This window comes from Enhydra lutris, unplaced genomic scaffold, assembly GCF_002288905.1.
Source record: "Enhydra lutris kenyoni isolate GAN:26980312 unplaced genomic scaffold, ASM228890v2 scaffoldscaffold18, whole genome shotgun sequence".
Lineage (NCBI taxonomy): Eukaryota > Metazoa > Chordata > Mammalia > Carnivora > Mustelidae > Enhydra > Enhydra lutris.
Window position 1 is genome coordinate 6263652 of NW_019154102.1, and position 15329 is coordinate 6278980.

A 15329-nucleotide genomic window follows, 5' to 3' on the forward strand; every position below is an offset into this window, starting at 1 on the left:
GCCTGCCTCTCTGCCTACTTGTGATCTCTGTCTGTCAAATAAATAAATAAAATCTTAAAAAAAAAAAAAAGAAGGGGAGAATGAATTCTGTGTAAGCAGCTAGCAGTGTCTGCCCCACAGATATACATATATTAAGTAAATTTAACAGTAATGATTACATTCTGTATACTTCCCCAGGTAGTGACACAGAAGGACATGTTACAGGAAATCTCAACCTCAAAACATTAGATCGATAACCAAGGCAAGCCAAGTTTCTGTTGAGTCCATATTGAATCTTTCATACATGATTTATTTCAGTCTTATGTTTTGTTGTCCATCAGTCACTGCCTAGAGTCAGGAGCAACACTTCATTTTCTACCCTGTTTGTCAAGCAGTATGAATTTAGGCTAAAATTATGTCTCGTAAACTTAATGGCAGTCCTTGAGTTCTACTGTTTTAGGATTTGTTCGGTAAATATGAGTGTGCCCTTATCACTCATAGTTAAAAACACAGCCACCAGATCCTGCTTCGTCTCTCATCTCAAATCCTCTAACTTCTCCAAGATGACCAATTCAACCTTTCCTTTTTTCCATTCTTGTGGTTGTTATGTCTTTATTTATAAACAACATGCAGATATTACTATTTCTTGTTTTGTCAACTTAGATATTCTCAGTGGCTTCTTGCTATCCTTTATATTAAATACTAAATAGGTATGTATACATGTAATTTTAACTTTTAAAGTAAAACTGCCAGTTATTTTACCAGCAAAAAAGGGTTCATTTGGGAATGAAAGAGAATTGCGAGTTAGGACAAACAAGGTGGGGCACAACCTTAGGTGAATCTGGGCAACAAAGGACAGGCATGCCTTTTTAAGGAGAAAAGGGGTACGTTGGGAAGGCAGTCATGAACTAAAAGTCCAGGGGAGTAAACTGGGAATATCAAGTGTGGTGGCTTCTCATTGGCTGAGCTGTTGTCCAGATAGGGGGTAGGGGCTGAGGAAAGTGTTTCTTCCTTAGGCTGGAGAAGTAGAATAGTATTCACGGGCAAGGTCAAGCCTGTGTAAGGTCAGGTCTCTCACTTTGTGTTGGGTCTGAAGTGGACTATGAATGGTAGGGCATGAGAGCTCCCCCTGCTGAGACCTACCTGACTTCATTTTAGTGAAATTTCCCATTACTAATTTTCACAACACTATGTATTATCATTTAGGTAAAGTTCTGCTAGAATCAACACAGAAGTCTTGAGATTCTTTCCAGCTCTAAATTGCAGTAAATTTATTATCATCACTTTGAATTAGACTTAAAGTCTCATCAATCTGCTTGTATGTATATTTGCAATATTAATAAGGAATTATTACAGGAGAGTTAAGTATTTCACTTAAATATTTATCAGCTGGTTTATCTTTCATTCATTTATTCAGCAGATACGTGCCAAGGTCTGATCTAAGTGCTGGGAACACAATGGTGAACAAGACAGAAAAAAGTCGTGCCCTAATAGAATTTAGAGTGAAGACAGGACATTTAAGAAAAGTAAACAGGGCGCCTGGGTGGCTCAGTGGGTTGAACCTCTGCCTTTGGCTCAGGTCATGATCTCAGGGTCCTGGGATCCAGGCCCGCATTGGGCTGTCTGCTCTGCAGGGAGCCTGCTTTCCTTCCCCTCTCTCTCTCTGCCTGCCTCTTTGCCTACTTGTGATCTCTCTCTTTGTCAAATAAACAAATAAAATCTTAAAAAAAAAAAAGAAAAGTAAACAAATATCTTGTAAAGTCATATGGTAATTAGTACTATGCATATACAGGAAACATTGGGGTGTATTGCTGTTTTAGATGAGTTGGGCAAGGGACATATTGTTACAGGATTTCTTTTCCTTTGGTGCCCGTGGCTCTTGGTCATGCCACTTTGAAGAATGAAGAGGCAGACCAGAGGAAAGTGGTGGGCTACAAAATGAAGTTTCTTGGGTGATAGTGCAAAGCTCCGAAGAGGAAGGGGACTGGAGAGGGTTGCCACTGGAGTTCCTAAGTCTAGGGGTTTTTATGGGCTTGTTGGCAGGCTGTTTTAATCTGATTAACCCTCCACCAGCCTGTCACCCAGTCAGGTTTTTGTCATCTACCTATCACGTGGGAAAGGGTGGAGGGCTCCTTCCAGGGTGGTGTAAAATCCTTTTAAGGGTGGTTTCCTCTTAGGATTGGGGGCATGGGGTGCTTGTCCCTGCCTGCCTTTCTTCCAACTTAATTAATACTTCTGAGGAGGTGACATTTGTGCAGAGACATGAATGAGCCGAAGTTAGTCATGAGAAGATTGGGGGAAGAGCATTTCAGGCAGAGGGAATAGTACTTGCAAAGGCTGTGAGGCAGGAGTATGCTTGGCATACTGAGGAGCACGAAGGAGGCAGATTTGCCTGAAATGGAGAGAGCTCAGAGGGAGTCCTAAAATATGAGGTAGACTCATAGGTTGGGGGTAGGGGTCTGGAGGCTGTGGCAAGTGGCATACCTCTTATTTTGAGTGTAATGGTAAACCGATAGAGTGTTTTAAGCTGGGGAAGAAAGCAATATGACATTACTTAAATAAAGAAAATCACCTTGGGTGTTTTATAGAGAATGGGCTGTAGGAGGGCAGAACTAGAAGCTGGGACACTAGTTAAGGAGGCTGTGGAGAGATGATCATTTGGACCAGGGCATGAAAACAGTATTACCCATTTTTCTAAAAACATTGAAATAGAATCACATTTATTTATTTATTTATTTATTTATTTATTTATTATAGGTCTTAAATGAAGTTTGGGACTAGAAATAATTTATAAAGTGAGTGCAGTGACATGATTTTGAATATTTAAATGACAATCTAAGCGAAGGGCTGCCTGGGCTACTCCCAAACCAGGTCCAAGGAGGGCTCAGGGGAGGGTTTTTTTTGGCTTTTTATTGTCTGTATCTCCTCTCCTGTGGTGCTATGGGCTTGTAAAATCAGTGAATGAATGTTGCTCTGCAAGCACATGATTTATTACCAACATGAACAGCGTCAACCAGGAATGCATCAGATTTGTGATACCCTATCAGACTCTTCCCTTTCTGATGCAGTTCTTGATTGGAAATAAAAATCATGGGGTGCCTGAGTGGCTCAGTGGGTTAAGCGTCTGCCTTCAGCTCAGGTCAGGATCTCAGGGTCCTGGGATCAAGCCCGCATTGGGCTCCACGCTCAGCAGGGAGTCTGCTTCTCCCTCTCTCTCTGCACCTATCCCCCATTCGTGCTCTTTCTCTCTTAAATAAAGAAATAAATAAAATCTTAACAAAACAAAAAATAAAAACCTTTTCAAGCCTTTCCCAGGCCTTCCATGAAGGTAGCATCACCCATTGGTTCTACACTTGGGTGGGCATGTGAATCACACAGAGAGGATGCTAAAACTAGATTCCTGGGCTCCACCTGCAGAATTTGTTTCTGTAGGTCTGGGGAGGGGCCTGAGAATACAATTATCTGAAAAACTCTGGTTCTGCTGGTGCTGTTGGGCATTGGGCTATTTTTTAAATGGGAAAGAGCTGGACCAGATGTTTCCAATTTCTGTTTACTTCTGTTGCCTGACTTTTTTTTCTTAATGCTGACATTAAGGGGACTGTTTGCTGTGGAGGACCTCTGGGGAATGGGCACAACACAGCCCTGCCTCAAACCTTTCATGCTTCTTGGGCAGCGTCTTTCGGGATCCCCTCACGCTTAGGATAAAATGACTAAACGCTTTTCACAGTTCTGCCTGTTTTCTCTTCTGTTTCGTTACTCTCTTCTACATGGTCTGCTTTAGTGGAAGTTTCTCTGTGAGTTTTCCACCAGTTCCTAGCATATCTACAAGCTACCGTCTTCCCTTCTGTCTATATGACTAATTACCTTTGTGAATCCCCTTCAGATCAATGCTTGCCACTCATCATTTCTCCTCATTTTATATGTACCTTTTAAATATTTTTACAGCCATATAAAAATTCCATTTGTGATATATCCTGTATTTATTGCTTTACTGCTCTTTTTCTTCATATTCATTCAATACCGCAGTACGCAATCATCAGGAAACAAATGATACCCCCTGCTATTATAAATCTGCTTACAAAGTATATAACATTATCTAAGCCATCAATCCCTTCTGTATCTTCTTAAGTAGGCTTAATTGCTGTATGTATAGGCACTATCTTTTGACCTCTTTGAATATTGGTTTGATCTATCACGTATGATTTCCCAATATATTTAAAAAAAATTTTTTTTCAGTTGGGGTATAATTTAAATTCAGTAACATTCACCCTTTTTAGTGTATAGTTTAATGAGTTTTGAAAAATGCATACAGTCACTTAGCGATCACCACAGTTGAGATGTAAGGCAGTGCCTTCACCCGAGAAAGTTCTCTCTTGCCCCTTTGCAGCACTCCTTCCCCCAGCCCTTGGCAAACCTGATCAGTTTCCTGTCCCTGAAATAAAAACGGAAATGTTTTATTACATTCAAATTTGAATTTAGTCCTTGCATTTAAAGAAGAAATTCTGAAAGCTGAGAATGAGTAAGTTGTATGCCACATATACCAAATGGTCCTTGGTAATAAGTATTTTGTTTTATTGACCATTTTGAAATAGAATGAATATGCAGTGTGGCTTTTCATGAGTCTTTGGTTTCAGAATATTACCATTTTTCTCCAAAAAGCCTTCCTTTTCTGTTATTATTTTAAAAGAAAATAATTTTAAAAAACACTTTCTGAATATGTTCAGATATGAAAGTTTTTGTTCATTTCATTTACTTACTATTTAATAAAGTAGATGAAAGTTAAGTCAGGAAATACATAATTTTTTTAAAGGTAGACAAACTAACATTTCTTTTTATCTTCTTTTTTTAATACAGGTGTTTGCTTCAGAATGGTAAGTCAATTTTTTGTTTTTTTTTTTCTCCCCCTACTTGTTATTTCTATTTACAGAGATAGAGCAGTTTTCTACTTAGTGCTAGCTTCCTGCTTATTTTCTGTCCTTGACAGTAAATGAAATATTTGTATTTTTTCCAAACTACTGCCTGAAATTTTTTATTAAAGTTGTCTTTTGAAAGTAGTCTATCAAAAACATTACAGCCTGCCTAGTTTGTAGTTAATCTTTTGTATGAATTTCAAAAATTCATTTACTGGGATGATCGAATTAAACATTTTGGCTAGGTGTACTGAACATAAAGTGTGGGATCTGCTCCATGTTCTGGATGGAAGAAGTCCTCCAGGCAAATCTTGAGTTCCAGGATGAAAAATGCCCATGTTGCGTAAGGAAGTGGTTCTCAGGAGTTAAGACAGGTTAAGGCTCCTTAATGCTTTTAAAATTTTTCCTTTGTTAATATTCTCCTTTCCTAAAAGTAAAAGGTGCATGTGGTTTCACCTACTGTCAGAGCTAGCAGTCACTAGATTAGCTCTCTCTTCCTAACCTCCCAAGAGTTCTAGTATGTTCCTAACCAGTGAAGTCTCCTCCTTTTGAGATAGTCCCCTGTCCCACAGTTCAGATTGTCTCTTCTTTCATTATTATTTTCAGAACTAGCTCCCACATAAATCCTAGCTGTAACCATCTCTGTTTAGTTGGGGAAGTGGAGTGTATAGATTCTTAGTCACTCTGACCTCCAAACAGAAGACCGTGTTTTTAAAAAGTTCCAGTAGGTAGAATCCACAAGAATTTAGTATGATGTAGTTAAAATTGTTCAAATTAAAATGTTGCTAGGTTTTCATCTGTAAACATAATTGAATTTAAAACTGAGAAATTTTTAAAAGACTGTAAAGAATAATAGGAGAAATAAACTCACGTATAGACAATTATAATATTTGTGTGGCAAGTCCACAGCCAATGGAAGACATCAGAAACTTTTAATTGAATACTGTGTATTGATCATAATTCAATATTTTCCCTCAGTGATTGAAAATCTTAGGATGATCATCATTTGGAACCCAGACAATGTAATTCAGTGTTGGAAGGTATTGGGGCAGTGCAACTGAATTTTATGAATCCCAAAACACATCATGGAAACTGTTTTCTATCAGTTTATTTTCTCATAATGTGCTCATCTTTACTGAAAGTGGAATTTAATAAAATTTACCCTTAAATGAAGGTTCTTGTAAACAGAGGAGTGATTGTAGGTCAGCTACGTAATTTTTGTCATGGACTGTAGGAAAAAAATTATGTTACATTTTTTGATGCTGGATTTTGTTTCACTAATTTTCTCCTAAAACCAGTACACAGAAGGTGAGGCTAAGAAAATAGGAGTGGTTGGCTGGGTGAAGAATACCAGCAAAGGCACTGTGACAGGCCAAGTGCAAGGCCCTGAAGAGAAAGTCGATTCCATGTAAGTAGTAAGACTAATAATGCATTCATGTGATTAATGAACTTATTCTAATGTTTCATTAAACAATAAGAATAGTATCGATGGACCAAATTCAGTTTGTAGATTGTAACTAAACTAACATGCTTTTAGGCATACGAGCTCCTTGTTGGTATGCCTCCTCAGAGTTGGGAATGGAATTTGTGCATTTAGGAACGGATTTCCCACTTGGCCAGGCCCTCCAAAAGAGCAATGGCGTCATTCTCCAATCTATTTGAATTGTGTTCTGTCTCTTCTAACGTGGGGGAAGCAAACATCTTGGGCCCATGTATCTCTCATTCAAAGTGGCTGTGAAGAAGCAAAAGCCTTTGGATGGTTTTAGAAGTTCTTTTAATTAATTAATTGATGATTGATTTTTTTTTGAGAGTGTGTGAGCATGTGACAGTGGAGGAAGAGGGGAGGGGCAGAGAAAGAGGGAAAGACAATCTCAAGCAGACTCTATGCACAGCACAGAGCCTGACATGGGGCTCATTATCACAACCCTGAGACCATGACCTGAGCCGAAATCCCAGGCATTCCTGGTTCTTAAAGTTCTTTTTTTAAAAAAGATTTTATTTATTTATTTATTTATTGACAGAGAGAGAAACAGCAAGAGGGGGAACATAATAAGCAGGGGGAGTGGGAGAAGCAGGCTTCCTGCCAGAGAGCTTGATTCCAGGGCCCTGGGATCATGACCTAGGCGGAAGGCAGATGCTTAATGAATGAGCTACCTTGGCGCCCTGGTTCTTAAAGTTCTTAAAGTAGACTTCAAGGCCAAAAGGCTGCTCTCTCTTTCTTATTAAGTATCTTATTTATCTAACTGTAATTTTTTTATTCTGTTGGTAAAAGTGTGTTTTATGAGTTGTATGGTTCCCATAATGAGTCCTTGCGTTCCAAAGGAGACCAGATTCAGTAGTAATGAAAAAAGTGCCCTGTCATATTCAAAGGCCTTATCTTTTCAGTTTCATAAATTCCACTGTTCTCTGTAGTATTTTTTTAATAAAAAATAGCTAACGTTTACTGCAGATTAGCAGCATTTGGCAATATGGTACACACTTCAAGTAGTTTATCTCATTTAATATTCACAATGGATCTTATAAAATTAGTGCTAAGTCATACCCAATTTATTTTATTGTTTGCAATTTATTTTTGTTTTCATTACTTAATGTTTTCAGATCTCAAAAGTAATACTTTTTTGTTTATTGTAATAAGTGAAGTAATAAGATGCGGAGAGGTAAAAAAGCAAAGCTAATAATCTGCCCCTTCTTTTCTTTCCTCCCCATGATAGAACACGGGCCTGTGGCCTTGTGAAGATTTTCTGAAGCTTTCTCTTTCACTTAGAAGTATTTAAGCATTTATAGTTAGGATTTTGCTTGTTTTTACTAAAATAGACTACTTTATACATATTTTTCTGTAACTACTTTTTCATTTTATAGATAATCCATCAATCAGTAAACAAATAACCACTAAATCCTTATTTTTTTCTAATTTCTTTACATATAAGTACATACTTTGTGTATAAAATTATACCCCAACTTGGAAAGTGGGGTCTAAAAATTCAATTTCATAAAGTATATGGTAACAGTTAAGGAAAAACAATAATTTTCAGTAGGATTGCCCAAAATGCAGATAAGATTGTGAGACTTATGTTGTATAGAACTAAGTAGTTCATAAAATGATAAAGTGCCAAATGACTATGAAGTATTGGGAATAGGCGCTGCACGGGAGGATAGATGCTCATGTCTATCACGTTATAGCCTAATCCATGTTGTAGCAGGTTTCTGATTAATATCCTTCACATACCCATATGATACATTCTGTCATTTTTTTCTTTTCAATCCCTGCGTACCCCCTCTTCCTTCCCAGTACTACCACTGATCTGTGTTAGCAATTGGGTGGGCTTCCTCCCGTGTTTGTTTCCATATTCACAGTTTTGGGTTGTGGTCAGTATTTGCTTTTTAAAAATGGGATCATGGTGTACACACTTTTCTGCATCTCACTTTAATATTCAAAAATATCTCCAGGAAACAAATAATCCAATTTTTAAGAGTTCAGAAGGCATGAATAGACATTTTTCCAAAGAAGACATTCAGATGGCCAATACATACATGGATAGATGCTCAACATCACTCATCACCAGGGAATGCAAATCGAAACCACACTGAGATATCTCCTCACAGCTATCAGAGTGGCTAAAATACAAAACACAAGAAACAACTTTTGGTGAGTCTGTGGAGAAAAAGGAACGCTCAAGCACTGTTGATGGGAATGCAAACTGGTGGAGCGACTGTGGAGAACAGTATGGAGGTTCCTCAAAAAATTAAAAATGGAAATACCACATGATCCAGTATTTCCAGTATGGGGGATTTACCCAAAGAAAATGAAAACACTAGTTCAAAAAATATATATGTACCTGTATGTTTATTGCAGCATTATTTATAATAGTCACATTATAGAAGCAGCCCTAGTGTCTATCCATAGGTGAATGGTTAAAGAGGATGTTACACACACACACACACACACACACACACACACCCTGGAATATTACTCAGCCAAAAAAAAAAAAAGAATGCAATCTTGCCATTTGCAACAACATGGATGGACCAAGAGAGTATAATGCTAAGCAAAATCAGTCAGAGAAAGACAAATACCGTATGATACCACTTGTGTACAGAATTTAAGAAAACAAATGAACAAAGAAAAAAGAGACAAACCAAAAAATAGACTCTTAACTATAGAGAACAAACAGATGGTTATGGAAGGGGGGAGTGGGTAGAATAAGTGAAGGGGATTAAGGGTACACTTACCATGATGGGCACTAACTAATGTATAGAATTGCTGCATCACTATAGTGTAGACCTGAAACTAACAGAACACTGTATATTAATTATACCAGAATTAGAAAACAAAATACAACAAAAATACATCCAGGAAAACCCACCCAAATCAAATGGTAGAGCTTTAATCCATTCTTTTTAACAGCTGCTTAATATTCCACAGTATTAATGTGCCATTATTTATTATCTTATTGCTGAGAATTCTTTTTGTTTCTCTCTCTTTTTTTTTTTTCCAGTAAGAGCAATGCCATAATAAATATTTTACTGGTGATTTTATATTTGAGAGATAGATTCCCAGAAGTGTGGTTTGTTGGTTGACATGTCTGTATACTGTTAATTTTAAAAATATTTGTCAGACTACTTTTCAAAACAGCTGTAAACAATTTATATTTTTTTCCTATTCATCCTGTGGGCAATTGTATTATTACTCTCTAATTTTCTTTTATCTGATTGGGTATAGAGTGATGTATTGTTTTTTTCACTGTAATTTGCATTTCTCTAATTGCTGGTTATTTTGAGCATGTTCATACTTATGGCTATCTGGATTTGTTCTCATGAACTAACTCCCTTTCACATCCTTTCCCCATTTTTCCATGGGACTCTTTGTCTCTTGCCAATTTTTAAGAGCTCTTTTTATATTGGTAATGATTACTAACTCATTATCTCTTATCTCCTTTGCAAGTATTTTCCCAAATCTATCCTTTGCCTATTCATTAGTTTTGTTTATTTATGATAGCTTTTGCAACATAAATTGTTTTAATTTTTATAAATTCAAATATGGTTATCTTTTCTTTTTGGTTAAGAAACAGATTGTAGGGGTTGCCTGGGTGGCTCAGTTGTTAAGCATCTGCCTTCAGCTCAGGTTATGATCCCAGGGTCCTGGAATTGAGCCTGATGTTGAGCTCCCTGCTCAGTGGGAAGCCTGTCTCTCCCTCTCCCCATCCTCCCTGTTTGTGTTCCCTTTCTCTCTGTGTCTCTCTCTGTCAAATAAATAAATACAATCTTTAAAAAAAGAGAAACAGATTATAAGTGTTGTTCTAACTTTTTGATGCTTTATTTATTATATTTAGCATTTATTCCATCTGGGATTTGTTTTTTTATTTATAATATGGGATTGGGGACTGTTTTCTACCAGATAGATAGCCAGTTGTGCCAGCACTATTATTAAACAATCAGTCTTCCCCCATCAAATTGGAATACATTTTTTTCATATATTGAAATAGCATATACATTGGATTTTATTCCTGGGTTCTTTGTTCTGGTCCCCTACTAGAGCTACTCATCTATTCCTAGAATAAGACTCCATATTGACTTAATTACAGTGTCTTTGGAGGATATTTCCCTTCACTATTTTTTTCATTCATTTATTTGCTTCCTTGGGCATTTATTTTCTCTCTAAACTTTAAGATATTCTTATCCATTTAATTGGAATCATATCTGTTTTTTATTTTTATTATTTATTTATTTAAAGATTTATTTATTTATTTGAGAGAGAGAGAGAACATGCACTCATGGTAGGGGGAGAGGGAGAGAGGGAGGGAGGGAGAGAGAATCTTAAGCAGACTCTAGGCTGAGTGCAGAGCCTGATGCAGGGTTCCATCTCGTGACCTGAGCCAAAAGCAAGAGTTGGATGCTTAAACGACTGTGCCACCTAGCTGCCCCAAGGAATTATATATATGTATATATTTTTTAAAACTTCCCTGATGGTCTTACAGATGTGCTTTCTAAAATAAACTTTCAGAGTACCTGGCTGGCTCAGTGCGTAGAGCAAGAGACTCTTAGTCTGAGGGGGTACGAGTTTGAGCCCTTATACTGAATGTAGAGATTATTTAAAAAATAAATCTTAGGGGCATTTGGGTGGTGCCATCAGTTAAGTGTCCAATTCTTGGTTTCAGCTTGGGTCCTGATCTCAGGGTCCTGGGATCCAGTCCTGCACTGGGCTCCCCACTGAGCCGATAGTCTGCTTGAGATTCTCTCTTCCTCTCCCTTTGCCCTTTCACTTGTGCTGTCTCTCTTTTTCTGTCTCTCTAAAATAAATAAATATCAAAAAAATAAAATCAGATCTTAAAAACACTCAAAACTTTATTTTTTAGAACAGTTTTAGATTTACAGAAAAATTGTAAAGATATTACCAAGAGTTTCCATATACTCCACTTTGCCCTAGTAACATTTTGCGTTGTCTGATACATATGTTACAATTAATGAGCCAGTATTGATGAATTAGTATTAACTAAAGTTCATGGTTTTTCAGATTTCTTCAGCTTTTACCTAATAGTCCTTTTCTCTTTTAGGAACTCATATTTTACTTGCTATTAATCCCACACTTTTATGATATTAAGAGAATTGATATTAAATCTTCCCATCTAAAATTATAGATACCTTTTCATTTACTCAGATTTTTAAATTTATCCTTCAATATGGTTTTATATTTATCATCACATAGATTTTGTGTTTTGCTTCTTGACTTTATTCCTAAGTCTTTGTCTTAGTCTTTGGGCTATTATAACATAAATCCCATAATCCGGGTGGTTTATAAACAATAGAAATTTATTTCTCACAGTTCTGGAAGCTGGAAATGTGAGATTAGAATGCCAACATGGTCAGGTTCTGGTGGGAGTCCTCCGAGAGGTTGCAGACTACCAACTTCTCATTCTATCCTTATATGGCAGAAAGAGCACTAGTTAGCTCTCTAGCCTCTTATTACAAGAGCACCAATCCCATTCATGAGGGCTCTACCCTCATGATCTAACTACCTCCGAGTACCATCACATTGAGATTAAGGCATCAACATATGAATGGGGGGGATACATACATTCCATAAGAAGATTTTATTGTCTTTTTAATCATTATGTATGGAATATTTTTCCCATTTCTATTTCTGTGTGCTTATGCTAGAATAGGGAAAGCCTAATGACTTTCGTATATTTATCTTATATCAGAGTTACCATATCAAATGTTCTCATTAATTCTACTAAGTTTTTTTTTTTTTTGTAAACTATAGTTATTGGATTTTTTAAGTATTCAAATATGTAATTAGCAAAAATAATGTATCCTTTTTTCAATGTTTATTTCATTTGCCAGACCGACCCATCAAGACAATGTTGAGTAATAGCAATAGTGGGCATCCCTGTCTGTATTTGAAATGGTTTTATTTCATCAAGTAGAAGAGCTTGCTATTGATTATTGTTAAATATACTTTATCACATTGACTTTCACTCTTGCATTCCTTGAATTAAGCTCTTATTGGTCACAGAGTGTTATTCTTTTGAATCATTGCTGAATATTATTTGCTAATATTTTATTTAGAATTTTTGCATCTATATTTATAAGTGGGATTATGGTTTCTTTTTTCTTTTTCTTTTTTCTTTTTTACTACATCAGGTTTGGTGCTAAAGTTATGCTGGCTTCACAAAATATATTAGGAAATTTTCCATCCATTCCTTCATTATGGAATAACTTAAATAATATCGAAATTACTGTTACTAAATTAGCTCAAACAAGTTAGGAAATTGCTTGGTCCTGGTGCCTTCTCAATGCTGGGCTATTAACCACTGTTCCAATCTAGTCTATTGTAATTGGTGGGTTTGAGTTTTCTACTTGTTCCCAGATTCATTTATAAGTTTTGTTTTTGTTTGATTTTAAGATTTTATTTTTATTTTATTCATGAGAGACAGAGAAAGAAACAGAGGCAGAGGTAGAGAGAAAAGCAAGCTCCCCACCAAGCAGGGAACCCAATGCAGGACTGGATCCTGGGACCTTGGGATCATGACCTGAGCTGAAGACAGACACTTAACTGACTGAGCCACCCAGGGACCCGCATTTATGTTTTCTTAGGAAATTATCCAATTTTTCTAGGTTTTCAAATTTCTTGCTATGGATTTTATTTATTTATTTGAAAGAGAGTGAACTCGTGGAAGAGCAGAATGAGGGGTAGAGGGAGGAGAGAGAATCCTAAGTAGACTCTGAAGCATGGAGCCCGCTGTGGGGTTCGATCTCTCATGACCCTGAGATCATGACATGAGTGGAAATCAAGAGTCAGATGCTTAATTGGCCATCTAGGTGCCTCTGGATTTTATATTGTAAAAGTCTCTTTTGTATCTGTGGTTATATATCTTTTGAAAATTCCTAATCTTATATAATTTTATTCTCACCTCCTTTCTCCTTAATCAGGTTCTGGAGGAATTTATCTGTTGGTATATTTTAAAAAACAACTTTTGGATTTATTGATCATTTCTTTCTGTCTCTCTCTGTCTCTCTCTCTCTCTCTTCTTTTTTTTTTTTGGTTTTCTTTTTTCTTTTTTTTTTTTTTAAAGATTTTATTTATTTGACAGACAGAAATGACAAGTAGGCAGAGAGGCAGGCAGAGAGAGAGGAGGAAGCAGGCTCCCCGCTGAGCAGAGAGCCCAATGCGGGGCTCGATCCCAGGACCCTGAGATCATGACCTGAGCTGAAGGCAGAGGCTTTAACCCACTGAGCCACCCAGTCACCCCTTTTTTTGGTTTTCTATTCATTAATTTCAACCTTCATCTTTACTAATTCCCTCTTTATTTCTTTGTTGATCCTTCTCTAAGTCTTCAACACGAATTGTAGCTTCCTTTAGTTTTAGTCTTTTTAAGTTAATAATGAAGATGATTAGGCATTTCACTCTGAATAAACTTTTGGTTTGCTCCATAGATTTTGGTAAAAAGTGTTCTTTTCATTGCTTTCAGGATAGTTTGTAATTTCATTTTTAGTTCCTCTTTGAATAATGACAGTGGTCTTCTGGGTATGTGTTTTTTTTGAAATGTCCAGTGTTCCTCTCTGTCTTTAATAATGTTTTTTGCCTAAAAGTTACTTTATCTGATATTAACAATTATACACACTTTCTATGTTACTGTAGAATATAATTTTTCCTTGTATAATTTTCAGTGTTTCTTTCTTATTGTGTAGTTTTGTTTATTTTTGTTGAAGTAGTTGATGAACAATGTTATATTACTTTGAAGTGTATCTCATTATGTTTTATATATGTCCTTTGCAAGCAGCATATAGTTGGGTTTTGTTTCTTTATGCAGTCACACAACCTTTGTTTTTAAATTATGTATTTATCCATTTAAGCTTAATGGAATTACTCATATTTAGAATTAAATTTGTATCTTACTATGTTCTTCCCCCCTTGTTTTCTGCTTTCCTTTTCTTCTTTCTAGGCTTCATTTATTTTTATTTTTATTTTTTAAAGATTTTATTTATTTATTTGACAGAGATCACAAGCAGGCAGAGAGGCAGGCAGAGAGAGAGAGGAGGAAGCAGGCTCCCCGCTGAACAGAGAGCCCGATACGGGGCTCTATCCCAGAACCCCGGGATCATGACTTGAGCCGAAGGCAGGGCCTTAACCCACTGAGCCACCCAGGCACCCCTCTAGGCTTCATTTAAATTGACTGTTTTTTATTATTCCATTTTTTTTGTTTCTTTTACTAGTATTTTCCTAGAGGTACAACATACAACCATAACTGGTCAAAATTTGATATTAATTGATGTCTTACTCTCTTCCCTAACAATGTGAGATCTACAGTGCCCTTTAAGTCCATTTATCTATTTATTTAGATGTAATTTAAATGATCTGTTTTAAAGCTCATCAGAAATTATTTCTAGGGTGCCTGGGTGGCTCAGTGGGTTAAGCCTCTGGCTTTGGCTCAGGTCATGATCCCGGGGTCCTGGGATCGAGTCCTGAATTGGGCTCTCTGCTCTGCAGGGGACTGCTTCCCTCTCTCTCTCTCTCTCTCTCTCTCTCTGTCTGCCTCTCTGCCTACTTGTGATCTCTCTCTGTCAAATAAATAAATAAAATCTTTAAAAAAAAAAGAAATTATTTCTGAAAGTCAAGATTTGGGGGAGTGGTTTCTGTGTATATGCCATTTTTGTTGCTTTTTTCCTCCTTCCTGAGTCTTTGGGCTTCTTCTGTACAGGAATATTTTTCATTCTGCCAAAAGATTGTTCTTTAGTATTTTCCTTCATTTGGGCTGTTGGTGATGTGTTACCTCAGTTTTCGTTTCTCTCTATATGTTTTTATTTTACCTTCATTCTTGAAAAATGTCTTTGTTGCATATAGAACTCTTACCTGACAGTTACTCTTTTTTTTTTTTTTAAAGATTTTATTTATTTGACAGGCAGAGATCACAAGTAGGCAGAGAGGCAGGCAGAGAGAGC

At 36.7% G+C, this 15329-nt stretch overlaps 1 protein-coding gene across 1 annotated transcript in view; it reads left to right on the forward strand.

Annotated features, from left to right (window-relative positions):
* Nucleotides 1–15329, forward strand: part of LOC111148158 (acylphosphatase 2) — a 177093-nt gene that overhangs the window by 8688 nt on the left and 153076 nt on the right. The window contains exons 2-3 of the mRNA XM_022504599.1: nucleotides 4834–4850; nucleotides 6188–6297. Coding sequence (XP_022360307.1) covers nucleotides 4834–4850; nucleotides 6188–6297 — 127 coding nt within the window. The remainder of the gene's footprint in view (nucleotides 1–4833; nucleotides 4851–6187; nucleotides 6298–15329) is intronic.